The 27,634-nt window shown below is 47.3% G+C and overlaps 1 protein-coding gene across 3 annotated transcripts; it reads left to right on the forward strand.

Annotated features, from left to right (window-relative positions):
- On the forward strand, positions 1-27,265 carry LOC144158591 (uncharacterized). Of its 3 annotated transcripts, none has more exons than XM_077689595.1 (7): positions 3-275; positions 4,469-4,618; positions 4,690-4,752; positions 11,369-11,470; positions 13,803-13,853; positions 16,213-16,339; positions 25,056-25,281. In XM_077689595.1, the coding sequence occupies exons 2-7, from the start codon at positions 4,568-4,570 to the stop codon at positions 25,136-25,138; spliced, it is 477 nt and encodes a 158-aa protein (XP_077545721.1). In that variant the 5' UTR covers positions 3-275; positions 4,469-4,567; the 3' UTR covers positions 25,139-25,281. The 3 variants fall into 3 exon arrangements, with proteins under 3 accessions (XP_077545719.1, XP_077545721.1, XP_077545720.1); XM_077689594.1 differs by having other exon boundaries at positions 5-275; positions 4,472-4,618; XM_077689593.1 differs by lacking the exon at positions 11,369-11,470 and having other exon boundaries at positions 1-275; positions 4,472-4,618; positions 25,056-27,265.
- The last annotated feature ends 369 nt before the right edge of the window (positions 27,266-27,634 follow it).

Consider the following 27,634-nt stretch of genomic DNA (forward strand, 5'->3'; position numbering starts at 1 on the left):
CGCACTGGTACAGAGCAGGCTGTGGTTAGATCCTCCCTGTTCTGTGTCCTCCCTGTTCTGTGGTTAGAAGCTGTCGATTATAGAACTCGTGTTTATCGCGCTACTGTGGATCGCGTTGCTGTCGGCACGGTTTTAATGCTGGCGGTCAGTAGATTGGGGCACGCCAGAGCCTAACTTCCCCCGGACCAACGTTGTGTGTGCTTGTGGAAACTGCCTGGGATGTCGTGAGCTGCTGCTGTAACACCGCTGCGGACTGGGCAGCAGCTTCTGAAGAGGTTTGTGTCCTTCGTTGGTCACTCGTGGTTATCGTGTCTCCTGCTCAACTTCTGCACTGGTGGCCACCCTGTGGCCGCAGTTGTGTCGAGCCTGGTTAATTGGAGGGGCATAACATCAGTGGCATCGCACAGGGTCCGTTCTATGCCGTAGTGAGGTATGATTGCGCCTCGAAACTTTTCCGCGGATCACCGATTTCAGGTAATACCACTCGACACATCCTCTCGTGAAGGTTGCCACAGTTATTTCAACCCGACTTTAGAAGCTAAATTGCCACTCACTGTTGGCTAATAGCTACGCCACAGCCAAGGTAGGATCTCACCTAATCGGTTCATAATTCACTTGGTTTAGGGGTCAGCCTACAAGAATATAGCTACGCAGCAAAAAAGAACGACAACGCACTGCGCTGTATGCCGTTCACTTCGTATTCGTAGCATTATTTTGTAGGCTGACCCCTGAACGAAGTGAACCCGAACCGTGCCCCAATGCTAGTTACATCGTTGTAACATTGTAGTTACATCTGTAGTTATACTCGGTGTTACGTCGATAAATGAAACGCTTTGAAAACTTTTCCTGAGCGAACCGCTGCTCCGTTCGCGCGCAGGCTTCACGCAAATGTGGTATTTTGTGGTCTATTTTGTTTGGCGCCAGGAACGACAGTACAGTGCGCGTCAGGCTTGTCTAGGGCAAGCGAGCGCGTGGCTTGGGAGCGTGTGGGCGACATCTGCTGATAGCGGCTGGTTTAGAGATAGCTTGCCATTGCGCGTGCGCCGATCTCGGACAGGGTCAGAACGGTCTTCGTTTCGCATGTGCCGCTCGAATTTGTAGACGCCACCACCCTCGAGGGGCGCTTATCTTTCACAGTGGCAGCCGGGAGTGTTGACAGGCCAGATAGACGCGTCATTCGACGCGGTGCCATAACCCATCAGGCGGTTAGGCAATGCTTGAAAACGACCTCCGCTAACCTTCTGAATCTCATGTTTAGCAAACGAAAAGCACGCAACAAGAACGCATTGCAGCGCTTTCCGTCAAAACTTTTGTGCGGTTAAGTAACGGCTGCACTGATAATGCATGGCGTCAAATTACGCGCTTACCCCGTGTCACTGCCTACGATTTGCACTTCAGAATAAAAGCGCCCCTTGTGGGGCTGGGCGTCTCTAAGTTTGAGGGGCCCATGCTATAAGACGACCGACCCGAGCCTGTCCGAGATCCACGCACGCGCAATGGCAAGCTATCTCCAACCCAGCCACTATCAGCAGATGTCGCCAGCATGCTCGGAAGCCGCGCGCTCGCTTGCCCTAGACAAGCCTGACGCACACTGTACTTGCCTGTTTGTCCTGATGGACGATGCTATATGTACGGGAGGTTCCCGTTTAAACCCATTCCCATTTCATCCGTCCCGCTTGTTCCCTCCCGTTTCAACCCGGCGCAAAACGACCTTCCCCTTTCGCCCTTTTTCATTTCACCTGTTCACATTTGAACTCGTTCCCATTTGAACCTTCTCGTTTGTTCCGTGCCACTTAAACCCGGTACAAAACGCCCTTCCCCTTTCGTATTTTCACATTTAGCCCCTTCCCGGAATAATGAACCCAGTCTCGACTCAGGTGACTCGGACCGAGGCGTGCGATTTTCGAAATTATACTTACGTCCGACAGTATTTTAACCTCATTAAAAAAAAGAGACGTTACGGCTGGCAGAGCCAAAGTATGCAGACGCCCTATTAACCTGCAACCTTTTCACAATGGTCCGTTTTACGATAGGCGGCGCCAATTAAAAAAAACACGTAGGCTGCTGCGTTACGTCCGACCCCATAGAGCGTTGGTGAATTATGTACAGCTGAAACCACACCCTGCTTCTGCGTTGGTCGAGCGGTCTGGAACGTGTTGCTCGCATGCGTACTCCGCAGTAGCGGTGATAGTTCCAGCCCCTACGGTTGCATATACGAATGCACATCCACTTATATGCAACACATGCAAAAAAAGAAAGGACGAGAATTAACAACCTTTCTGCGGTCGCAGTGCCAGTTTGTAGCGCCCGGACCTCTTGCCGAAAATGAAGTTGGGTGTTTTAACAAATGCAACTATTAATTTATTAGGGGTAGTACAGGGCTAATGTTTTATTTCTACGCAGGAAAAAGATCTCGCGAAATATAATTACCAAATCTAGCAATCTACCACAAAAAACGTATGACCAAGACAGTGGTATGGTCAATTTTATTGCGTGGCCAAGGGTCACTTTATATGCACGTATCTGTAAAAGAATGGCCATTAAAGTTTAAAGCTGAAATTTTTGCGTGGAGGAAATGGTTCGCACAAGTTTTTCATCCAGGCGTTAAGAACGACCCAAGCTGTATTCTCTTGCGTGTACCTTTTACGGATAATACATAGGCGGGCACGTAGTACATGGAAAACCAAAAGCAAACATTAGGTAGTAATCCGTCCATAATAGAGAGTTTTCGCATATTGTTACCGTGTCTGAATGTGAACATCTTCGACATAACTCCGTCTGGTTGGGTTAAACTTAAGAGGCAAATACACCAACCAAGGGCGTTTATTCAAAGCGGTCCCAACGTTTTGGAGCCAACTTGGCTCCTTCATCAGGGGTGACTATGTACGACAAGAAGCAGCAGTTATATAGGTGTCTTCTTTTTCTTTTTTCTTACTGGATTCTTGCCCTTGCGCGTCGGAGGCCTTGGGCGTAAATGCTGGGAAGGGCTCCGAGGGATCTGTTCAGGGCTTGCCGGTTGAAAAAACAACAGGAACATTGTGCCTGCTCACCACCTTCTTAAGGTTACGTGTCACCCTGTGGATATATGCTATCACCTCGGGCCTTGTGGCACTCTTCTGCCTTTCTTTTTCCCTCACCCTGCCTTTTAGTTTCTGCAGCAGGGATTACGCAGTCAGTCAGACGTCGGTGTGTTTGCGGGAGAGTGAGTTCCACCTTTTATGCCTGAATCAGTAGCAGCGCATGTGGCTTGCTCTTCAGGTGGTCTGTGCGCAGGTTCCCCTTTGATGTATTGACGTTTATATGCTGAAAAGGATTTCGAAATATACTAGTTGGTAGTGAGCTCTCGGCCAGTCTACTGTGTTTCTCTGTCGTCGTCCTTTGCTCTCTTTTTCATTTTTTTGAAGCCATGAACCAATTCGCACAACAAAGCATTCTATTATGTCTGTCTGTCTGTATGTTTGTCGGTCTGTGGCTCGATTCAGCCACCGGGCCAAAGTGAAACAAGCTGCACAGTAGTCTTATATGCCCACAGCCAAATCTAAACGCCTAAGTCTGGTATCAAAGTTGATACTTGTCAACATTGTTGAACAAGAACAAGACATTACACAAATAGACAGAAAATCAATACATAGGTAATATTTGCACTGTTCCTTTTATGAAAAATTCATGGATGCTTGGTTTTTGCGATAGCAAACGAAATGCTACATCAACTCCACAAAACTGTCGCCTGCTGTTACCTGTGCTGCTCTAGCTCCTAGCGGCATTGTAGAAACCAAACGGCAACAGCAACAAAAGGTTCCGCTACATAGGTTCCACGTTTGGCTTGGAACGCTCGTGGAGAAGGGCAACGTGATTCTATAAATATACTAGGGTGCCTCGATTCACGTGCGCCTCCGCTGTACGACAGTGCTCAACTTGGAGCAGTGGAACGTGGTAAATTTAAATTGACTTCAGCAATACTCTAGCCTGTTATCTTGGGAGGAACGACACAGGAGAGAAACACCATGAGAGGTCAGCAGGAAAGAAAAGGGAGGCATTTACTTAGCAGAGGCGCCAGTCGACTATTGTCTTTTGTCGACATTTGCAATTAAAAGAGCAGATACACGGCAATTTATTTATGCTAGTGGTTGTTTTAACAATAAATCATGTGGGCTGTGCAAAACTTAGAATGGCATAGAAAAGGTTGTGCGAAGCCTAGAACAGCGAATCTCCTGCTATACGTAAAGTATTACTGGGAGCTCCTGCAATCTTGCTAGGCGCAGATGAAAGCGAACTCGGTGTGGAAGATCTGTTTTTTGTATGAAAAAACTTTACCCAATTATGTGTTTTAAAAGGCATATCCATTGGCCTGAATTGTGCGCATGCTGTTTTCTGCAGAAAAGGAAAATAGCAATAGCTTATTACTGGTACTCTTAGTGTGGAGAGTGACTGTAGAGTTTTCACAGGTGGTTTTGTTTTTTGCTTCCAGCAGAAACTACAACACTAACACCAAGCATTCCTCTTGCAACACCTTCAATGCCTGGAGACAACCTCATGGCAATGTCTGCGGGTATAGCCCACAACCGGAATGTATGCTGTACCAAAAACACACAGGCGGCCATTACCACCAGAGCCAGAGGTAACATTCCTATTCTCTTCAACTGCCGTATGTGTTTCAAGTCTTTGCATTGCCATGAATTTTGTTTGCAGGTACCCAGTGCACTCTTATGTTTCTCATCAGCACAAGCTCCCAAACTGAAGAGGAATTTCCAGGTTAGAATGTTGAATTTTTTTCTTTGTATCAGCATTTCAGTACTGGGCATTCAGCAGAGTAAAAAAATTACACCTAGTTCCACCGAGTGTGACATCTGCTTAAAAGAGCCGTGCTGGGGTTCTGTTGTATTGGCTAAAGCGCCAGTGGACACCAGGCTGAGAACAGCAGCACCGTCATCGCACCAATACTAGAGTTCACGCAAAGGAAAGGCAGTGCCAGTGGGTCTGGGAACATGCTCCTACCCCTTCATGACACATGACCTACAGCAGACGGACAAAAAAGCTCGACCTACAACAGCTCTGCTGCTAAAACAAATTCTTACTGTGTCTATTTTGAATAACTTTTTAATGTGAAAGCTTGCTTAGTGGAACCAATGGAGTCCTGTCATAAAACTAAGGAATTTCCCCATAGGCTGCTTGGTCGACTGAAAAGCTCTGAGGTCTCTCAGCACTTCATGCAGGCGTGAAACAAAGCTTCTATTGTCTCAAAACAGTTGCTTGAAAATCGTGAAGGAACAGTTCTAGATAAGACAGCAGACGCATCGGTCAAGAAGGAGTTCAGTAGTATGCCTTTATCTCATCAACCACGGATTGGTATACATTTAGATTGTTTGTAGATGTGTTTACTTAGTGCATGAAAAATTGTCGCATGTTCTGTTCTTTGCTTGCAATGTGGGTCTTTGAAGGTGTGATGATTGACTGGAGTAGGAGGAGGAGAAAATACTTTTATTCAGAGTTTTGAGTGGCCCAGTGGGCGGCCTAGGGGGGTGGTTCCTTCTTCACTGGTGCCCATATGCAGTCCACGCCGCCTGTGCTCAGTCTACCATCTGAAGCTGGGTAGGCAGAGAGAGGCTGGACAGCAACATCTCCCATTGCTTCTTGGGAAGTCTCTGGGGTGAGGGGAGGGTGTTCAGAGCTAAAGTTGCACACCCTGATTATGTGGCAGAGTGTTCCTACTTCTGAACAAAATTTACATTCAGCGTCGTAGCGAATCGGGTACATTAAGTGAAGACATGTTGGGTGTGGGAAGGAGCCGGATTGTATGAGCCGTAGGGTAGTTTGTTCCGTGGAAAGGTCAGGGTGAGGGAGGGGTATGGTGTGTCTCTGAAGACGATAATGCTGGGTTATCTTCCTGAACGTGACAAGCAGGTGGCTGTCTTCGTGCGGCTTTATAGATTGTGGGGTAAAATCGCTGGCCTGTTTGTGGGCGTATTCGTTGGCAGGCATCCAGATGAGCTGAATGGAATCGGTTGGGGAGCGGTTTTTTAGCACACGCAGTCCATCTCAGGACACCCAACCCGAATGGTAATTCCGGTAGGCTTGTTGGGAATTGGTGACTACCTCGCGAACCCCTGGTTGAAGAGAGCCAAGGCGATGGCTGCCTCTTCTGCTGTTGTCATGTCTTGGGTCTTGAGTGAAGCACATGCAAGGACATTGGTTCTTGTGGTAGCCTCGATAATGGCGTACTGCTGCCCTCGATGCTGGGAGGTGTCTGTGTAGATAACTGCACGATCCCCACGGTGAGTAGTGTTGAGCGCTTGAGCCCATGCTGGTAGGCAACCCTCGTGGTGTGAGGGGCTTATATTTCGACGTAAAGGGAGCATCTTTAGTTCTTGTCGCCAAGAGTCCGGGTGTTCATCACGCGGAGTGACATTCTGTGCTGCCCAGCCAATCTGGTGAAGGATGCGGCGACCCACTGCAGTTCTGCTCAATCAGAGCTTCTCCTTAGAAAGATGGCATGGTGGAAGAGCTGATGCTCTTCCACCATGTTCTGGAGCCCTATCCTAAGCTGTCTGTTCGTGGACTCACTCATGGGAACACCAATGGCCTGCTTAACCGCCTTTCTAATCATTATATCAGGCATCTTTATGTCCTCCTTGCCGAGAAGATTATGTAAGTGATTCTCGAGACGGCAAAAGCTTGAATTAATTAAAGGGTATCAGCTTCCTTGAGGCCTCGCTTCTTGGTGGCAACTTGTCTGATCATGCGTATGATTTGATTGAGGCTGTTTTTGTTTTGAGGTGCTGCAAGGATACGTTAATCGTTGTTGGCCTGTAGATGTAGGCCCAGGATCTTAATGCTGGAGCTTGGAATGATGGCCTGGCCGTCAATGAGTATTTGAATGTCTTCCTTGATGTGACGTTTGGCATGAGGGCGGACGACAAGGAGCTCTGATGTTTGAGGTGAACACTGGAGGCCGCAGGCTTTAGCATATTTGCGTACTACATCTGTGGCCTGTTGGAGTGTGTCTCAAATCTCTCCGAGGGGCCGCGTCCCCATCCAAAGGGTAATATGGGCGTACAGGGCTTAGCCGAGATTTGGGTATATCTGGCAGTCTTTTAGGGAGGTTCGGTAGGGTCAGGTTGAACAGCAACAAAGAGAGCACGGACCCCTGAGGGGTGCCACTGACACCAAGCCGGATGGGATTAGATGTAACTATGCCATACGATTGGATAGGAAATCTCTGATGTACGAATAAGAGTCAATATGCTGTCAGGAGTAATGTCTAAGGCCCCCTTCAGGTCAAGGGCCAAAACTATTGTAGGGGAATTTCGGGTGGCCGGTTTTAGTACCAACTCCTTAAGTTGAAAGAGTATATCCTGAGTGCCAAGGTTTTGCCTGGAGCCAAACATAGACGTGGGCATCGGCTCGGTGTCATCGAGGTGCTTCTGTATCCGATTGAGGACAATCTTTGCCATCACCTTTCCCACGCAGGACGTAAGGGATATGAGTCTGAGGTTATTTGAACGGGAGGATTCGCGAGGTTTAAGAATGAATCGTACCTCTGCTGCTTTCCGTGAAGGAGGTAGAGTGCCTGAGGCCCAAATTCAGTTGAGGTGTTCCAGGAGGGAGGCAAGAGAGTCGTCTCCCAGACTATTTAAAAGTTTGTACATGACGCTGTCGAGTCCAAGGGCAGTGTTTTTTACTCTCGGCTGTCGCTGTCTTGAGTTCGTGAAGAAGTTGTTGTTGTAATCCTTTATTTCACAGGGAATGCCATGCGACCAAAATACGGGAAGAGGGGGAAAAGGCAGGGAGGAGTAGCCGAGTAGCACAGATGGTGGCTTCAACGTAATAGAAGAGATCACGGCCGTCAGCAGAGCCAGGCTACGGTTGGGATCAGACTAGTCAAGTCAACTATTACAACCGGTTATCTTGAGAGACCACTTTCTTGGCCGAACACCCCAAGGGCTGTGAGAAAATTAGGGTCTTTGAAGGGGGGTCATCGAGAGGCATCACGTGGCAAAGCGTTGATGAGTTTAGGGCAGTACAAAAAAAATGCTGCGCAGTGCCAGATTAAGTGGTTGAGGGTGGCAAACACTGACGCTTGACAGCAGGGGCAGTAAGGTAGTGGAAATCTTGCTGGGTGAACCCATTTGCTCATGATGTGGGGTGTGAGGGCTGCGTTGGCAATAGTTTTGTTTATGAAGATTGCCGATAGCTAGGCATCGAAGGAGCCAGAGCCAAGTAGCCAGTGGGAGTAACAGGCGCAAGGTGTACCTTCCGAGCATGGCATGCGTGATCAAGTTGAAGGCGAGGGTCAGGAGAGGGACGCTTCGTGTCAACGTCCAGAGGAGGGGTACTAGCGAGACACTTCCTTGCTGTATGGTGTGCTACCTGGTTGCCCCCATCCGAGTCTGTGTGACCCATCACCCATGCCAAACAGGCAGTGGTCCCACTTCGAGCCAGAATGGCGATCATGTGTTGTATTTTGAGTGGTGTCCTGGCTGAATGACAGAGCCATCCAGGTCCGGCCGAGCTGAGCAGCACTAAGCCAGATCCATAGGGAAAGGTGAAAGGCTCGCGTTCGTGTAAATGTCCACTTCGTCTGGAAATTTTGTGCAAGGACGTGCTGAAGGGCTTTCTCACGGGCAACTGGTCGGGTACGGGGGATACCGGTTCGTTGATGGGCCACTGTGACAGGCAGGAGTGGCCGAGGGAGCGGCGGGGGTGAGGCCAACATAAGTGTCGGAACGATACGCAAGTCCCAGGCAAAGACTGCAGCCCCCTGTGACGTTAAGGTCCACCGAAGGTCATGTTGTCGGAGGAATTCGAGCAGCCGAGCAGTCCGAGGAATTCCGAGGCATAGGAGCAGCCTGTTCAAGAGTCTCGATGCGGGTATGCCTGGGAAGTCCAGTGATGGTGTGGAGCAAGGCCCGGTAAAGGACCGTTAAATGTTTCTTATACCCGACAGAGCATGAGGCAGGCCAATGGATGAGCACCGCCAAATTTGTTTGAGAGGTGAGAGATTAAGTGGAGCATTGGCTTCCAACTTATCTGCAGTTACTTATCCAGACAGACCCCCCAGGCACCCCTGCACTTCACTACACGGGGCCCCCCAGCGCCATCCTAGACCGGCTAATCCTTCTTTATGAAGCACTTTCACTTCGTGAAGAATGATTGGCCGGTCTAGGGTGTTGGGGCGCCCCGTGTAGGGACGGGGAGGGGTGCCTGGCGGGGTCTATCTGAAGGTACTTATCCTTGAGTGCTTTCATTAGTGCTGGAGCATCGCTGTCCTAGTTGTTGAGGGCGCAACTAAGCTGCGGTTGATTTCGCTCTTGCTTGTTAGTGGGCCAATCACGTGACAGAGAAGTTGCCATATTTTCTAGGTTGACAATGTACCTTGAAGGCCGTCGGAAATTCAATTGCCAATTTTCTCCACAGAGTGCTTTCGAGTATTCTGCCGCTGCCTTGTTAAGTTCATTCATGCATTTGCGAAAGCAGTAATTGTGTCTTTGCTGCATCCACCACTTTTTAAAGCTCCTACGTGCCTCCCACAGGTAGAGTAGGCGGGGGTCGACATACGGGGGGTTTGGTGGATCATGATCATCGTCTGCGTGTTTTAGGGGCGAAGCTCCTTAAGGCGTGGGTCTGTCCATCCTCGACGTATGTATGTAGCCACCTCTAGTTTAGTTCTTGGATTGTTTACTAGATGGCGGGGAGCGTTGTAATAAAATCCGTTCGCTGTTGGCGCGCGCTCGGAGTCGCCCGATGGATAAGGCTGCAGATGTGCGAGCCCGCGAGGCAGAAGATTCGTTATGAGCGTAGTGGACTCCATTTAAAATGCATGGGGACCAGACAAACCAACAGAAATGGTCTGTTGTAACCAAAAGTCCGTTGTTGCCGGATCCACTGTAACGAACGTAGACTGTATCATGATCGGATCCGAGGTTCACCTGAGGGCTTATCCATGCCATGTCCAGGGAGCCGACAAGTAGCGAAAGGTCCGGGGTAGTGTCTTGCCGTACTTGTGTCTTGTCGGGTGGGTGTCTCAGGATCATTCAAGAGGCGGGGTGAAACATATCAATAAAGGCAGGGATTTCCTTGCCCCTTTTGGAGCAGTACTTGTAACCCCACATCGAGTGGGGTGCATTGAAGTCCCAACTGGAAGAGGGATCTGCTCTTAGCCATTTGTAGGGCATCTTGAAAGGTAGCCATTATATGGGCTTGCATGCATCACGGGCGACGATACGAATGTGGTATAAAAATGTTTTTGGCGCTGCCTGTTCGGCAACTATGTAGGTCTACCAACATGTGGTCACACCCTCGTTGTGGAGTGAGATGTTGCTGGCAGCAGTGTTGTTTCGGGCCAACATTGCCATTGCCTGTTGCGACGGGTTGGCGTAAGTAATATATCTCGACAGCTTAGGTTTGCTGCTTGATTCTTGCAAGGCAATGACATCTTGTTTGGTTTCCGATGTATCTATGCATTGTTATTCGCCAGCCTTATCTTAAAACCCTCGGCAATTCCACTGACAAATCACCACCGTATTGAATCATTGATCTCAGGGTCCTATCTCGCGGCAGGTTATTTTGGCTGCTTTTTCAGGCCTTCTGGTCCAGGCTGTGCTTGGTGTAAAGGGTAGCCCTTATCGAACAACACAGAGTAAGGAGAATTTGGCTCACGTTCGATTCTGAGGTGTTGGGCAGGGGGGGGGGGTGGGGGGGGGCGGGGAGGAGGCGCTGTTGACTTGGTTGTCTTGGATAGATTTCTGGAGTGTGCAGATAGTTTTTTGAAAGGTCTACGTTAGCTCTGCCTGGTGTTGGCACGCCTGCATCTGCTCTGCCATGCGTAGAACGGTGTTTTGAAGAGAAGTTAGTGGGTTGTCTTTGCTTGGCTGAGTATTATTTGAGTGGGTCATGATGGGCTAATCATGGTGACCACTGCTCGCGTCTGCATCGGGGGTGTCTTGCTGGTGGGTAGTGTCCCGCTTGGCTTTTTTCCATCTGTCATTTGGTTTGTGTGACCGCGCTTGTTCCATCGCCTCTATTTGGGCGTAAAGGGAATTAACTCAGTTTATTTTGCCAATTTATCAGCCTGTACTTGTAACCCCTGCTGTGTAGCTGCTGTAACCCCTGCTGTAACCCCTGCACTTTGTGTAGCTGTTGGCTACATGCTAATATTACACGTGCCTGCTGAGCCTGCCGAGCCAGGAGTGCACGTAGTTCATGGCAATCATGACAGGAGCAACCCTGTGCCTGTCCTAACGCGGGAAATTTGCCTTGATTTTCTAGAGCAATGGGAGGTGTCTTAGCTATCCAGCTCACCTTTTTTGCTGTGCTTTCGCCGGTTGGCTTGGACTGACTGCTCTGTCTCCCTGACTTGGACTTTGCGCAGGGGCGGCTATCCCTGGACGCGTTGGTTCTTCTGGCCGGAGTGGCGGACCTGTCCAGGTGCCGGCCTCGGGACTGCTCTCGAACTTCAGCTTTGGCAGACCAGGTGTGGCCCCCTGGGATGCCCCATCACGCTGCGACAATCGCCTGGCTTGCTGCTGCTGTTGGCATTGGAGCTCTGGCTGACTAACGATGTATGGAGTAATGTAACATTTCGGGCACCCTCTGGACGCCGTGAGGCGGGGACCCGAGCAGAGATCACTTTTGGTGCGGCAGTCGTAGTTGTGCTCTGGCTCCCGTGTCCCACACAGGTGGCAGACTGAGACTCCGGGCTGAGAACAGGCGGTGTTGCGGTAGCCAATCTTGTGGCAGCTTGCACAGACCGGGACTGTCTTCTTGTATAACGTGCAGCGGTGTTCCGCCCCGTATAGTTGTACGTAATGAGGAACCCTGGGTCCCGCAAACGTGAGAATGACAGTGGTCGATTCTTTGCCTATCTGACAACACGAGTAGAGTTCGAAGCCTTCTTGATCAATGTTTTGAATAATTTGGTTCTCCGTAAATTCGATGAGGACCCCACGGATTACTGCTTTCACGGCATCGTCAGGGGTGAAGCCGCACAGAACCACGGTGTGATGGGTGTTATTGAGCGCAATCTGCTTCATCTTGAGTAAAAGCTTGGCTACCTCTGCGGAAGGTGTGCTCACCGTGGCTGTGTTCTGCTTGACATCGACTTGAAGACGGAGATGGGCCTGCCTGCAGGATGTGTTGGTCGCATGGATCACGGCAAGCGATAGCGTGGAAGGCAGAACTTTAAGTTCAAGCCGTTTTGCAGGCACAGAACCAGCTTGAAATCGTTGATGGGGACAGGAGCGGGGCGTAGGTTTGCGGCTGACCTGGCTTAGTTTATTCCGACGAGGCTTGGCTTACGTGTGGGCGCAGTGTAGGGGTAGGCACGATGCCAGCTTATTGGTTGCGTCGGCGCTGCGCCTTCAAAACGCATTCGGTCCACCGATGTCCGTCTTCCTCCAGCGATGAGTACGATACGCCAACCATACTTGATTCTTGCTGCATTGCGTCTTCACCGTCTGTGTTCGAGTTAACCGCTGGAGGGCCTGGCACCGCCATGGCTGCTCCAGCATCCCCTGGCGAGGCTGAGTTCATGCCGTACTTGCGCCGAAGCCTACCGTGTTAATAGTAATCTTAGCGCACACGCCCACAAAAAAACATTGTAGGTCTTGACAAAATGAACCCACCAGGTCAAGCCGGTGTCCGCAGGTTCTGTGCGATTTACTGAACACATTGGTACTCTTGAAATTTCTCTGAATGAGAAATTTAGGCACTTGTGACTTGAAAACCAAGGAGCTGAAGTGAAGCACACCTGCAGTTTTGGCATGGCTTGGCTTCATACCCATCGACTTGATGCACTTTCAGCAAAGGTTGGGCGCACTTTTAGCGAAGGTTGTGATGCACTTTTGATGCAGTTTTTAGGTTAGAAAGCTGTGCTTCTCTCAACTTCTTTTAGGAAGGAATGGGGAAGTTTTTTTACAATTTCTTTGCCCTTAGTAAATAATGATATTGTACAGCCATGAGGATTTTTTTATGTGCAAATTTGAAGTTCACCAAGCATGCCACGTCTAGTACGGGCTACGAAGGGAATGTTTGTCATTAATTCTCGAGTGGTGTAGTGGTTAAGTGGGTGTGCTGGTCTTGCTAAAATTTCAATTTGCTCCTTTTGTCATATGCTGTACTGTAAAATCTTGTTTAAGAATGACACGGCGTGGCCTCATCACCGCTAATGTGACTGTGCTTGCTTGATCGACAGTATTCTCGGTCTAATTGGGTGGTTCTCGAAAAACGACATTTCTGAGATGTGCATTCAGAGCTAATGCGATGGGATTCAATTTGCCAATGCTCGAGTCAATTTCGTAGCTCAAGTTTCCTCCAATTAACCCTATTTGCTGAATGCACTTTGTGTAGCTGTTGGCTACATGCCAATATTACACGTGCCTGCTGAGTTGAGAACAACCATCTGCATCACTAGTTTTTGTAAAGGTGCTTAACACAAGTTGGACTTAAATTAGGAGCCGTAGGCTGGCAGGCCTTAGGTGAGAGCTGAAAGAAGTAGAAAGTTTCTGTTCATGTATATTGTTCTGTTCGTATATCAATTTCTGTTCATGTTTAACATTTAATGTTTAACATTCATGTTCAATATTTCTGTTCATGTGTCACTTTCAAGAAAAATTTCAGGTCCTATTCTTCACTCGTGATGTACACCAACCCAATCACATTCTGTGTTTTGTACTTGTCGAGGAAAACCTGCTTTGTCTTAATTTTCTTGCAGTTATCCACACCTCATACGCATGATTGAATGGTGTCTGTGTGCGTGTGACTTCCAAGTGAAAGCAGTGACAATGTACTGTTGACCATGCATGCAGGAACACATGGACAAGATTGTGAACAGTTGCCAGTGCACTTCTTGGAAACTGGTGAGTTATGTTTTTGGTTCTTGTTTGTGAAGTATTCACTGACTCTTTGTGGCACTTTTGTACCCTTCTGTGCCACTAGCAGAAATTTTGTTTTCAGAGACTGCCCCAGCAACATGTAATAAAAGACACCTGAGTGGTTAATATAAGAATTTACGCCAAATTGAATGCTGCCGCGTGCTTTTTTTTTCAGTTCGGGATTGTGAGGTTTCGGAGTTTTGCTGTGAGTTATGTTTTTGAGTTTCGTAATTTAATTGGTGCCTGTTATTTTTCGAGTTTGTGCATTAGCGTGTTGGCTCTACTTGAGTTTTGTATTGGAAGTGAGGTTTTGGAATTTTGCTGCGGGGTACATTTTCGAGTTTCACAATTAAATTGGTTCACGTAATTTTTAGAGTTTCTGCGTTAACACGTTGGCTCTAGGGCGGAATTATTTGGAGGATAATGCTCACAAGCCTACTGCCGCATACAGCAGTCTGCTTCAGTGGTGAGCTTTGTGCCACTTGGTGCAGTCATTTTTTCCGGGTTTAAATTATGTGAAGCTTGTGCTACAGAATGTTTTGCAGCGACGAGGGTTTAGGACCCCTTTTGCTGCTTCTGATTTCTGCCAGCCAGCATCAGCTTTCTTGCTCCATTACTCATTAATGTTTTCGCATTAAATTTTGTACATGGAACCGTTTTATTAAGAGCTTTAGTTTACTTGGTAAGTTGGTACTCCAGCATTGTCATCTGCATTACTGAACAATGACACGCGTAATGGCAATAGCAGAAAAGTGAAGGTTAAGTAATTGAGCTGCAAAGAAAACTGGTTAAATTTGCATCTGGGACTTGTTACTCGGGCAGAGAGCACAACGCAGCCCATCCTTAGCTTTATCTAACTGGAGCTAACAGAACCTGGAAAATGTTCTGAACTGTTGAGTGCAAAGAATAGACAGGGACTGGAAAAGGGCATGGCACCGAGATGCTACTATAATTAAAGTGCAATATACAGGCACTCCCTTTGTACACACACTATAAATGGATAAACAGCTCAAAAACATGAAAAGAACAACAAAAAGGAAACGAACGAAGAGGTGGTCACAAGAGATGTTTTCGAGCTCAATCACACCCGTCATTAACCCATGCACTAGCAAACCCAAGAAATTCAATTTCTTTGGCCGACAGGTTCAAAGATGGCATCCTGAAAGATAATTTTTTCAAGCCGACAACCTCAGCTCACAGCTGAGGTTGTGAGCTTGAAAACACCTCTTGTGACCACCTCTTTCTTTTTTCTATTTTGTTGTTCTTTTAATGCATTTGTGCAGTTCTATCTGTTCATACCATGTTTTTAAAGGCAGTGTCTGTGTACTAAATTTCAGTCGTTGCAGCGCTTTTGTGTTGTGTCCTTTTGCAGTCCCTCCCTGTTCATTGCACTCAACAGATTAGAACCATGGGATACCAACTAGGCCAATCAATCACGTGGCTGGAAAATGTGTTGTGACCTTCGACTAGGAATAACGCTTGGAGGCCGACAGGAAGAATTCGAGCGTGAAAATAACAGTATTAGCAAAGGACACTTACACTAGTGGCACATTCTAGAGGCGACAAAGGCGATTGGCCATGCCTCTGTATCATATTAATAAAAAAAGGAAAGAACACAAAGCGAAAAAATTGTTGAGGATATTGCGAGGACTCAATTGCACTCTGGAGATGTGCCATTACCACTGATACGGGCAAGGTGCCACCATTGTAGGTACCACATCATGACTAGATAACATGATCACAGTCTTCATATTGACACTTGTTGTTTGAGGTTCATCAGAGCAGTGTCTGCGGCGACTCTGACTGTCTAGTCTAAGTTCACTGACACAGAGTAGAAGCACTGTAACAGGGTTAAAGGGCCTATCTACCATATCCGCTTGGCAGTAATGCTTTGGCATTTGCTTTATCGCAAGGACTGCTTAGCGGCTCTAAAATTTTGTTTGCAAAGTGTCATCATTTAATGTAGCAACTGCAATGCACTGGCAATACAGTAGACTACGAAATAAATGAAGCTGGGTAAGACATATGTATACTTTACGAAAACAGCTATGTTTGGTTTCGTGTAACAAAACAATGCCAAAGGTAGGGGCATAAAAACTTATCATATCTCTTTGTTTTGGTAATTTGCAAAACTTTTTTAGACAATCGGGCATTCATTTCAAGCATTTGTTTGCCAGTTTAACGCTGCATCAATAAACTTTCCACAAATGCTCTAGTAATGTCCTGGCAATGCGAAGTCCAACTTTGAGGAAAACGCAAAAAAGTTCATTGAAGTGTAGAGCCTTTCTGAGGATTTGTACAACACTCATTGCCTGTAGCTGACCTGTCCTTTTATTTTTTTCAGTTCTGGAGGTGTACAACACCCATGCTGGTGCCTCGCAGGAATTTCCGGCTTCAAGAGATGGTGCACACATTGCTGCAAAGGCTGGTCCTCACATGTGCACCTGCAGCTCACATGTTAGCAACACAGGGTGGGTTGTGACTCTTGCAGTGGTGTTTCTCATAGAACATAACAAGGTGCCAAGCAGAGGCTTAAAACAACATTTTATTTTGCTGAGGGGAAGAGATCTGTGGCAGCATTGCAGTTCGTGGTGATTCTGTACAAATAGAGAAGGAAATGGAACTGGTAGCCTGAAAACACTAGTTTATGCAACAAACACCACATAACCATGGATGTGAATATAGTCCCTACCAAGGTGTCTAAATGCCAAATTGGAGGAATATTTCGTCTTTAAGTAATGCTATTCTGTTCGGCATGGTCAAAAACTAACTAAGGTCTCGAAAATATTGGCGGAGCTGCATTTTTCTAGTTTTGCTTCTAAATTAGTGGCACTGATTCAGCGTTCACATGTTTTCACATATTTTAAATTTTTGTAAGGCCAGTGTACCCCAATGTAAAGTGAACCTGGAAAGGCACAAAATGAGTGTAATTCACTGCTTGTCTGTTTGGAGCCAGCACACGAAACTCTTTTTGGTTGTCTACCTACCTTGCCTTCACGTGCATCCTATGAGTATTAATGGTAGTGTGGACAGTGCATTTTCGTACAAGCTCAGTTCAGGTTAGTTCCGCGCTGGAGAACACAATATTTGTTCACCCATGGAGACATTTTGTGCCATTGCAAGGTTAAATGTCTTGCTTGTGCCCTCACCAATCATGAATGGTGCAGAAGTTCAGATTAAATGTAAGCACCAATCATGAACGGTGCCTTCATTTAATCTGAACTTCCGCCTTGTTTCAGAGTTAATGCCGTTCGCAACTAGTACAGCTTTTGAACACAGTTGAAGGCTTTTGCCGTGCCAATAGTGTTAACGGAAAGCACCTTACATGGCCATCTGTTTATAATTGTAAGTGCAGGGTGTTACGACACTATTAGACAGACTTGCAGATCTAGGAACAGTCAAAAATTTGTAAGCTTAAATTCTGTGACTTGTAAACACTGTTTATAAATGAGGAATCTGTCGAGCAGGATGCAAGCTGTGCTTCCTATTTTATTTTGGCATCAGGAAAATGAAAATACATAAGAACTATGTATTTTAGGTTCTTACAATGTTTTAGTGCTTTGGTTACCGGCTGCTGTTAGTAGGTAGGGTATGACTCATTAAAAAACAAAAGGTTGCTTTTTTTGTGGTTATTCAACATCTTAGTGCAAACAATATTTGGTACTAGGGAGCGTTTATAAACCAGTAAATGTTTGTATCGTCTTCCCTTTAGCCCACATTTAGTTTTTACTAAGCCCCTTTACATTTCAATAGCACATGTGGATATGAAACTTGCCTAGTAAGTTAGTTTTTTTAAAAGTTGTGGACTTTAGTTAGGAAAAATATTGACATGCTCCAAACCCACTGTTGTGAATACATCTTGTAAAAAAAGGAAATCATAATCTCGGCAATGAAACAACTTTTTTACCAAGATTTGTTGACGGGCTAGTTGGTCTGATACTTGAATCCTCGTGGCTTTTCAAAGCTTTTTTACGAATTGCACAATGAGCAATGTCGCAGAACTCCTATAGCAGTGATGAAACAAACTTTGTTTTATTAAGTGAATTGAGGGGAACATGGCCTTAGGCACGCCCTTAAGGGAAGTTTCTGTAGACAGCTTGTTCTTTTTATTGAAAGAAACCTTTTTTGCGAGGTGAGAATGAATGAGGTACCACATGTTTACTTTTTTTTGTTGTGCTTGGGGCACTGCTATATATTAGCATTGGGTTTGTTTGGGGATTGGACTGGTAGCAAAGGAGAAACTAGGAAACGATCTAGGCATCGATTTATGTGTCCGCGACCTGGAGGAATACTGGTCCTTGGAGTTAGGTAGTCTCCTCTGCATCGCCACAATGCCAGCTGCCAATTACTGGTGATACAGGGTCGTGGAGGAACAGTAGCTGGGCAAGCCACTAGCTAGAAGGGCACCTATATGCTTTAAGTGGTAGGCAAGAGAGATGTGGGCCACTGTCCTATTTTCTTGTTGGTTTTGACTTAGTACTGAGGAATACTGTAGTGGGAGCAGCTCCCCACTGGATGTTTCAGATCAGCCGTGGTATGTTAAGTGTTGCAGGTGGTTCGGACACTGGTAGTGGCCTCGTACTTATGGAAGTGGTGGAGCAAAAATTGTCTAAGTGGCGTCCCGGTCTGCATTCATCATGGGACTACATTTTCGTGTCACAGGAACATATGAGAAGGTAATTTGCAGGAATTGTGCTGAGGATTCCACATGGCGTCCAATGTTGCAAATGAAGGAGAGGGGAAAGCGGGCAGGGGCACGCAGCGCTTTATCATTTACGATAAGTGGTTCGATGACAGCTAACAAAGCATGGGGTGCTCTGTCTAGGGCTCTGGGGCTTTGACTTGCGTTAGCTTCCACGACATCTTTGGTGCCGATCAACCCAGAAAATCGCCCTTCGGAGTATCACCCACATGGCTTCGCCGATCGACCGCCTTCGGAAGACTCGTGGCATCGTCAGGAGCGGCGTCACGCGAGCTCTCAACCAACTGAATGACCTGCTGCAGCAGCCCTCTCCTGACACAGCGACCCTTAGCTCCCACGTCGACTACATCGTGCAGTAAGACGCTGAGCTCACGGCGATCAACGGGAAGATCGCCGAGGCAATGGATGATGACGCGCTGGAGCAAGAGCTCGAGGGAGCGGCAGAGTACAACCGCAAGGTTTTGTGTGCCGTCTCTCGGGCACGGTTTCTTCTGAGATATGCCCAGCCGAATGCTCTCGCAGCCAGCGAAAGTGGGACAGCAGCTGCTTGAGCACATGATCAAACGGGTACGTCATAACACATCGCACCTGCATCACGGCATCGGACAGTCAGATTCCAGCGTTTTCGGGAATTCTGCATGAGTGGGAAGCTTTTTGGGATCACTACAGTGTGACCATTTATGATAACGTCGAGCTGACAAAAATCGAGAAATTCAAGTACCTGCTGACGTCCTTGATCGGTGATGCCAGGCGAGCCATCGAGGGTATCCGACTCTCGGAAACAAACTACGACATTGCGGTGAGCGCCCTCGTTCAAGACTTTGGCCGTCCAGAGTTGCTCATTGACTAGCATATCTATCAACTACTGGCATTCACACCGATACGTAGCTCGACGAATATCGATAGGCTCCGCGAGTTGTACGACAAGGTACATTTCCGCGTCAGCGCCCTGGAAGCCCTGGGAGTTTCGCAAGAGCAGTATGCCGTGGTTCTCAACCGTGTGCTCCTGTGATGCCTGCCCAATGACATAACCTTGATGTACCGGCAGAGGGCTAAAGAATTGGGCCAAGGGTCGACTACTGGATCCGCGGCGGAATCCGCGATGAGTCAAGCACAAGGTTGCCAGGTGAAGAAACTACTGGAATTCTTGAGGATCCAAATTGAGATTTGCAAGGAAGGGAAGCAAGGGCAGCCTCTATCAACCGCAGCTCGTCGGTCTGTCCAGAACGCCGACTTGAAACCCCCAGGACAATTGGAGACACCTGTTCCCTCAGCGTTGGCAATGATCGCGGAGACCGAGTCCCCAGCCACACCGGCATGTCTCTTATGTGACAGCTGCGGTCACAAGGTGGCGGACTGTTGGGTCAACCAGTTGGCCGCCAAGAGCAGGACACTATAGCACAACGCTCACTGCTGCTTCCGGTGCGGCAGACGCAACCATGTTGCACGTCAGTGCAGAGCGTCGCGCAACCTGGCCTGCAGTACCTGCAACGAGCGTCACCTCACCGTGCTGTGTGACATGCTCCGGCCGGCTGACCACACCACGCCCAGATCAACGCCGCTGGTACAAGCTGGACAAGGAGCACCGCAAAGTGTGATGACGGCTTCGAGCGGGCACTCCGGAGCAACGTCAGTACTACTGCAGACGGTTCGAGCCTGGGCAGAGGGTGCTCGGCGACGTTTAGTGCGAGTACCTCTAGATACCGGCAGCCAATGCACCTTCATTCGCCAGGATGTGGTTAGGGCCCTGAATGCACGGTTGTCGGCACGGAAAACCTGTCCTTAGTAACGTTCGGCAGGGCGAAGGCTCGCAAGATTTTACAGTGCCAATGTGTGAAGGTGACGCTACGTGGACAAGCTCGTGGAGATCGGGTCACTTTGGAAGCCGTGGAGGTCTCTGAGAATTGCTCTGTGATTAGTCCACAGCTAGACAGTGCGTCTGCAACCGTCCTGGATGAAAGGCGGTACGACATCGCCGACGCCTTCCAGCCTGATACATGGAAAGCAGGAAAGATCAGCATTCTTGTTGGATTGGATGCCTACTGGAAGGTGGCCACAGGCAAAATAGACCGAATCCATGCATATCTCACAGCTGAAGAAACAGCTCTAGGTTGGACTATTCAGGGAACACTCGGATCTACGGCTTGTAGGTTTACTAGCGCCATGGTCCTCAGGGGTGGCACACGACGGCATTTAGAATTTGGCGCACGTACTGAGTGGCACCGGCGGAACTACTGTTCCAGTTCATCGCATGAGCCCGAGTCACCTAATCAGGAGGCGGACTCTTAGCTTTCAACCCAGCGTTCGGGCTAATTGCGACTCATGCGGTATATTCTCCCCTGGTGAGCCTGGGGAAACATTACTGCGTTGTTGTTGCCCTAGCAATGCCACCGCCATATTGGCCTTGAAGGCATTATAATTGCCATGGCAACAATGCGAGGGCGCGCAGCTTGCGTGGGGGAGAGGTAACGCTCTCCCCTTTCATGCCGGTTGGATTCCTTCCCCCCTACCCGTGCCCCCCCCATTCCCACCCGGCAACCGCCGCCGCCACCCCGCTGCCTCCAACGGGCAAGCCTTGCCGGCCTCGCTCCGCTGGCACAAAGCCACGCCGCTTGAGCAGTAACGACGCCAGCTCGAATATCACTTGAACAATTTATTCGCGTTACTTGCGCGAACGCGACGTGCGGCGAGAAACACCGATGACCAATACAACACAGGCAACGTTGTCTGTATTCAAGCACAGCACACGCACAACACAAGTCCTATTCTTCAGCTCAGCTTCACGTACGGCATACGAACGTCGTTCTCACCTTTTGCTAACAGCACTCAGAGTCTTCGCGTTACGATTCATCCTGGTGTTCTTGGCGTCCCTTTTGTAGCACCGCAATGTCCAAGGGAGCACATACGAGAAATCGCCCACTACATGAGACGCGCGTCGACCTCGCTGCTCGCCCTGCTCGCCGTGCGGAAGCAGCAACTGCGGTGACCGTTATCACGCATGCACGCCCCCAGCGCGCCGGAGAGAAGCGGAAAGAAAAAAAAATGAGAGGAGGAGTGTTTCCCCAGCGCCACTGCCTCTAGGCGCGCAATAATAGAACCGAAACTAGAAAAAGTAGCATTGGCCTGACCTAATGCCTACCCGAGCACTTGTAAGGGATTCAGCACCAAACGCAAAGCAGTTGAAGATGTGATAATGGAGAAAGGGGTGGAAGGAACGTTTAGCTCTAGCGAGCAGACACCGAAGCAAGAACCTGCCCAGAAGATACCCACTTATAAATCCGCACGTGGATGCAAGAAAAATGGATCCTCCGAAATGTCCCCGAAAGAATATGCACATAAGGATCCGACATCGAACCCAAGCGCGGTATCGAAAGTGGGCACCGTAAAGGCATGCTCGACACGGGTCAGTTCCAAGTCCAGCAAACGTATATTATTTTATTCGCCTTCTTTGTCGTATTTTTCACGTTATCTACTGTACGCGCGACTGCATTTTCTGTACCTTTTTACATCACTTTTCGCATTTACTAACAAGAGGTCCCACTACAGTGTTCACTTTGGGACCTCTTTCTGTATATTGTGTTGTATGACATTCACCAGGATCTAATAAATAAACCTTGTTTCAAAAAAAAAAAAAAAGGGGGAGATGAAGGCAAACCGCACGCCCAATGTGTGTTCATCCAACCGTAAGAGTGCTCATGCGGAGAAACGCCAGAAGCTTAGCTTAGGCAGCACCAGCGAAGGAACCAACAGGCAGAGCGTAGAGCGCATCAGCCGTTTCTTAAAGCAAACCGAGGCCAACCAACAGCGCACATAGCCATTTGTGTATGCGAAGCCGGAACATCAGGCTTCGGGTGGCTGCAGGAAACCGCTGGCCTGTAACCAGAATGTTCTCACGGTGTTGACTCCATCCCCAAGCGAAAGAAGGCAGACGTCGAACACCGACGATGGTGTTGGACGCTATCGCGATCGTGATCCTGGGCGACAACGCACTGCAATTGCAATGGGGGCTTTGCCAAGTGCCACTGCCAGTGAGAAGTTTCATGTGCAATCTTTCTGTGTAAAAGCTGCACATTTTTGGACTCGCCGACTGGCCATCTTGGGCCCACGGGAAGATGTTGCAAATGAAGAGGGGAAAGCGGGCAGGGGCACGCGGAGCATTATCATCATTACGATAAGTGGTTCGATGACAGCTAACAAAGAAGCACGGTTTGCTCGGTCCAGGGCTCTCGGGCTTTGACTCGCGCTAGCTTCCGCGACATACAATACGGGCAAAGTGTGTAAATTATCTGTAAAAATTCCAAGAGAGCTGCATATTTCATTTTGGAACAATGGAAGTGAACTGGTATCTGGTACCTGTCAGCTGCCATCACCGTCCAAAGCAGAATTTGCTACATGCTTGCCAACGCCATGCGAATTATTGGTCGAATGGTCATCTGGCAGCTGGAAAGTTGAGAATTTGGAATTTCTTCAAATAGGGCTTGATGCTCCATTTTTTTATGAATCCTGGGGGACTCTCTGGGGTGTTGACAGCCCACAGGCCGAACCATTTGGCAGTGTTATGCACTGACAGTTTGCTGAATATTTGTCCGGGTAGTCGGAGACACGAGCGTGGCTATGCGGGCTCTTGTTTGATGCCGTGATCGAGACTTTCAAGAGGAGTCGGTATCTTCAGTTTTCATGGAATGCGCTGCATTCAGGTTGTATGACAGGGTATTACTCGACTTTGTCAGTGTTCTCTAACACGAGCATCCGCGTCATAAAAAGTACAATATGTTTTTCTTCAACAAAGCGTGCAATACTGATCAAAGATTAAGTGAAAAACATCTTGCTTAGTGGCCTGGAGCTGCAAAGGAAGTAAGAGTTAGGGTAGAGTTAATTAGAAGATAGAGTTGTTCGAACGCCCCATAGGCCCATGTTTAAAAAGTGAGGCAAAAAAGGGGTCGAACCATTTAGGAGCACTGTGAGCGTTGTCCCTCCAGGGTGGCACACCGGATACAGTACTTGGCTCCTACTCGAAAGACATGGGTTCAAGTCCCCCTTCGAGACAGTCCTTTTTATTTTTTAGTTGGTTAAACTTTTACAGCTGTAACTTAGCCAGAACATGTGTCGTTTGCACTAGTGAAGAAGCACATTCAACGGTATACTCCCTCGCAGACGACGAGTTCGTGGCTGCATTGCACTGAAACACAATACATCCAAACGTTACGGCATAACAAGACCTGTCCCATATAATTTAATCACATTATTTATTAAAAAATATTCCGCACAGAGAGTTCTTCAAAGCTATGATGAACAAATACCAGAATATACCAGAATTGTATTGTTCATTTTTTTAGTTGCAGCTTTTCTCGCGTTAGATGTAACAGCAGAAGTGTGTGATATTGCTTGGATCTCTGGCAATTGAAGCCTTTTATTCGTGATGATTAAACTTTATTGGCATTCCCTCGTCTATGGCCAGACCTTTTCTTCATTCTGCATGTCCTCCTCACAGTTTTTTTTTTCACTTTATAGCAATAACTGAGAACCAATGCATAGCCTACGGTTGCGCCAATGGTTCCCTGAAATATATGTTTCCTGTTATGTACATGTTTGTTGTAGGCAGGGAAGCTGCAGAAGCAATACCAGCCAGTTTATGGCCCATGTGTTAGTATGTGTTCTTGTTTCTCTTCGCGCTGTGGCAATTTTTAAAGTGTGTTATGTGTTGGTTGTTTTAAATGGCCACCCCCTCCACTAACGGCACAACATAGACCAACTCAATAATTTAGTGCAAAGCCACAGTATACAGTGCAGTTTAGGCGCTTTTCTATGCCTAATGAGGCATTATGAAAGAAAAGGACGGCTCAGCCGGGATTTGAACCCGGGTCTTTTGTGTAGGAGCCCAGTACTGCACCAGCTGTGCTACAATGGAGGAGTAACGTTCGGTGTCATGGAATCGCTGTGAGGGAAATGAGAACGAAAAATGCATTGTTTGATCTCTGATTTCTTGGCAGTTAATGCCTCTTTCAGCACTGAAGTAACTCCAAAATCACTATGGGAAGGTCAGACTCATTTCAAAACAACTTGCTAGTTGGCTTTAGTGTCCCTTTAAAGATAATATATTGACATTAATCAGAAATGGTTTTAATGGCTTTTACAGTGTAGTTTTGTTTGCTAAGTATTTAACACTGTACTTGCAATGTTATGAGTGGATGCAGGGCTCTGTGCAATAGCTCCAGAATTATCAGTCAGTGAGGAATCTTTACAATGAAATGCTTGGAGAACACCTTGAGAACTGAACTTTTTGCAATCACTGGTTCTTTGTGGTGTGTGCACTATGGGAGTGTTTCCATGGACATGCACGTCCATGGACATGTTTCCATGGACGTGCACCATGGACACTATATTTATTGGTCTGAGAACTGGCTTGTTAGGTCATACTTCGCATTTACTTTTGTTATGCAATATATATAGGCCACTTTTATAATGCTGTGGCTTATTTTTTCCAGTGACACAGAAGAAATGCGAATTGGAGGAGGGCTTTATTCCTGCCTGTCCTGTCAACAACACAATCGTCCAGCTACTCATGTGAACGTGTGCACCAGTAAGATGGCCTACAGCTGTGCTCTTTGCAAAAAAGTTTTCCGTGACAAGTTCAACTTGGACACCCACATGAGAGTGCACAATAGGGAGAGGCCCTATGTGTGTAGCATCTGCCAGAAGAGCTACACTCAAAAATCCAATTTGGTTGCTCATGAGCGATCGCACTCTGGTGAACGGCCCTACAGCTGTAGTATCTGTCTGAAGACTTTCTCTAAAAAAGATAACCTTCTTACTCATGAAAGATTGCATTCAGGTGAGGCACCCCATGTGTGTAGAATCTGTCCGAAGAGATTTACCAAAAATGAACACCTGGTTTCTCATTTAAGAGTGCACTCTGGCGAGAGGCCCTATGTGTGCAGCATCTGTGAGAAAAGCTTTACTCAAAAATCCAGCCTGGTTACCCATGAAAAACTGCACTCTCAGGAGAGACCCTTTATTTGTAGCATCTGTAAGAAGGGCTTCACCAAAAGAGGTCACCTTGTTACTCATGAGAGAGGGCACTCTGGTGAGAAGCCCTACAAGTGTTGCTTCTGCCACAAGAGCTTTACTCAAAGAGCGAGCCTAGGTACCCACGAAAAATTGCATTCTGGGGAGAAGCCTTTCAAGTGTAGCGTCTGTGACAAGAGCTTTACTCAAAAAAGCACCTTGGTTGTTCATGAAAGATTGCACTCTGGCGAGAAGCCCTATGTGTGCAGCATCTGTCATAAGAACTTTACTCGAAAATCTGGCCTCGTTAATCACGAGAAATCGCACTCTGGAGAGTAGCCCAAGTGTATGTTTTGTCAGGAGAGAAATCCAAAAACAACTGGGGTATTTGTGCAAAATTCCACTATCGTAAGAGGCCTCATGATTGTAGCATCTGTCAAGAATCCTTTTCTCAAAGAAGCCTCCTGGTTAATCTTGGACGACTGCACTCTGGTAAGAGGCCTTACATGTGCAGAACCTGTGAGAACTTTACTAGTAGAAGCCATCCTGCTATTTATGAAACCTTGGACTCTGGCTACAAGCTGTAATGTGCAGCAACTGTCCCAGTGCTTTTTTTTATGCCATTTTGTTGGTCCGGAAGGATTGCACTTAGTGGAGATGGAAATGCAGCGCCATTTTCATCATGTTGCAGTCTGCTTTCATCATGTTGCAGTCTGCTTTTCCTGCACCCTGCTCCAAAATGTGTCACTGTGTCAAATGTGCCCCCCAGAGGTGCCTCACTGTGCCGAAAAATATGCAGCAAGAGTGAGACGTTCAGTGCCAGTCACCTTCGCAGGCAGCTGTGAAGCCCCACTCGTTGAGCTGACATGTACAGCATGGCACCCACAGGTACTTTTATAAAACACTTGCTGAAATGGTCTCCTTTCTGTGGCAGCGTGGTTTTACATGATCAGTCTGAAATGCTAGTGGATGGGAAAAGGAAAAAAAGGAGCCACCAAAATGTGTTTGAAGAGCACTTCAGGCTAATTCAACTGCTATTGTCAAAACCCAAATTAAAAATTTTATTGTTCAGTCGAACCTGTGCTATAATACCTTTACCTCAAGGGTGCTTGCCTTTTTACGGTTCGATGCCGATGTGTGGCGTCAAAGAGAAAAACAGGCTCTTCCTAGCACAAGCGAGAGAGAAGCTTTTGACAACCTAGCAGCTATCCGCATGTACTCAGCTGGGTAGATGTGGTTATGGTAAAAATGGGTGAGTTCGTAAAAGCTCACCTTTACAGCTCAGAGCACACAGGGCAAAAAAAGGAAAGAAATCCTGTCATGTGTTTTCTTTTGACTTTGTTCTGTCGGTTTTTCGCTGTGAAGGTCAGTAGATTTGTCTTGCTGCACAGCAATGTTTTTTTTCTGCAGTACCCCTCCTGGCGAGCAGTCAGTTTCCATGGCAACTACAAAAAGTTTCACAAACACTGGTACCCTTATTATCTAGGGAAACATGTCATAGTTGTGCAGCGTTTTTTATGTAAATACAAGACTGCTTTGCGTGTGGTGATACACTACGTATTTTTCCTCTGGGCACAACATGGTAATCTTGGCTATATGCATGAAAACTCAGTACCATTTCATTGTTGGTTTGCATTCTTATCACTCAATCAGCTTAGCTCGTCATGAAGTCTGTGTGTGGTGTGATGTATATTACATGGGCCTGTGCACAGCCCATGTAAAAAAGTGCACAGGTCCATGTAAAAAAGTGTAGCAGAACTTTTATGTGCCGTCTAAGTTATGTTGTGATATTTTATGGTGTGTTGGGGGTAACATTATTTTTAATTTGTTGAAAGGTGGTCAGTTCAGCTTTGCATTTTACGTAAAGGTCAACTTTCACTTATACCAGTCTTCTCTGTAGGGCTTATTTCAGTTGCAGTGTTGTAATAACATGAATATTTATTTTTTATTTACCTGAAGTAGTTGAATAAAGCAGTTCAAATTATTGGTAATGTTAAGTTTTCTCCTAGTTCTTGCTCTGTCAACTGTGATGTTTTTTATGTTTGCAAACTGTGGTTGA

The sequence above is a fragment of the Haemaphysalis longicornis genome, unplaced genomic scaffold (genome assembly GCF_048455015.1).
Source record: "Haemaphysalis longicornis isolate Haplotype H1 unplaced genomic scaffold, Haemaphysalis longicornis Haplotype H1 scaffold_10, whole genome shotgun sequence".
Classification (NCBI taxonomy): domain Eukaryota; kingdom Metazoa; phylum Arthropoda; class Arachnida; order Ixodida; family Ixodidae; genus Haemaphysalis; species Haemaphysalis longicornis.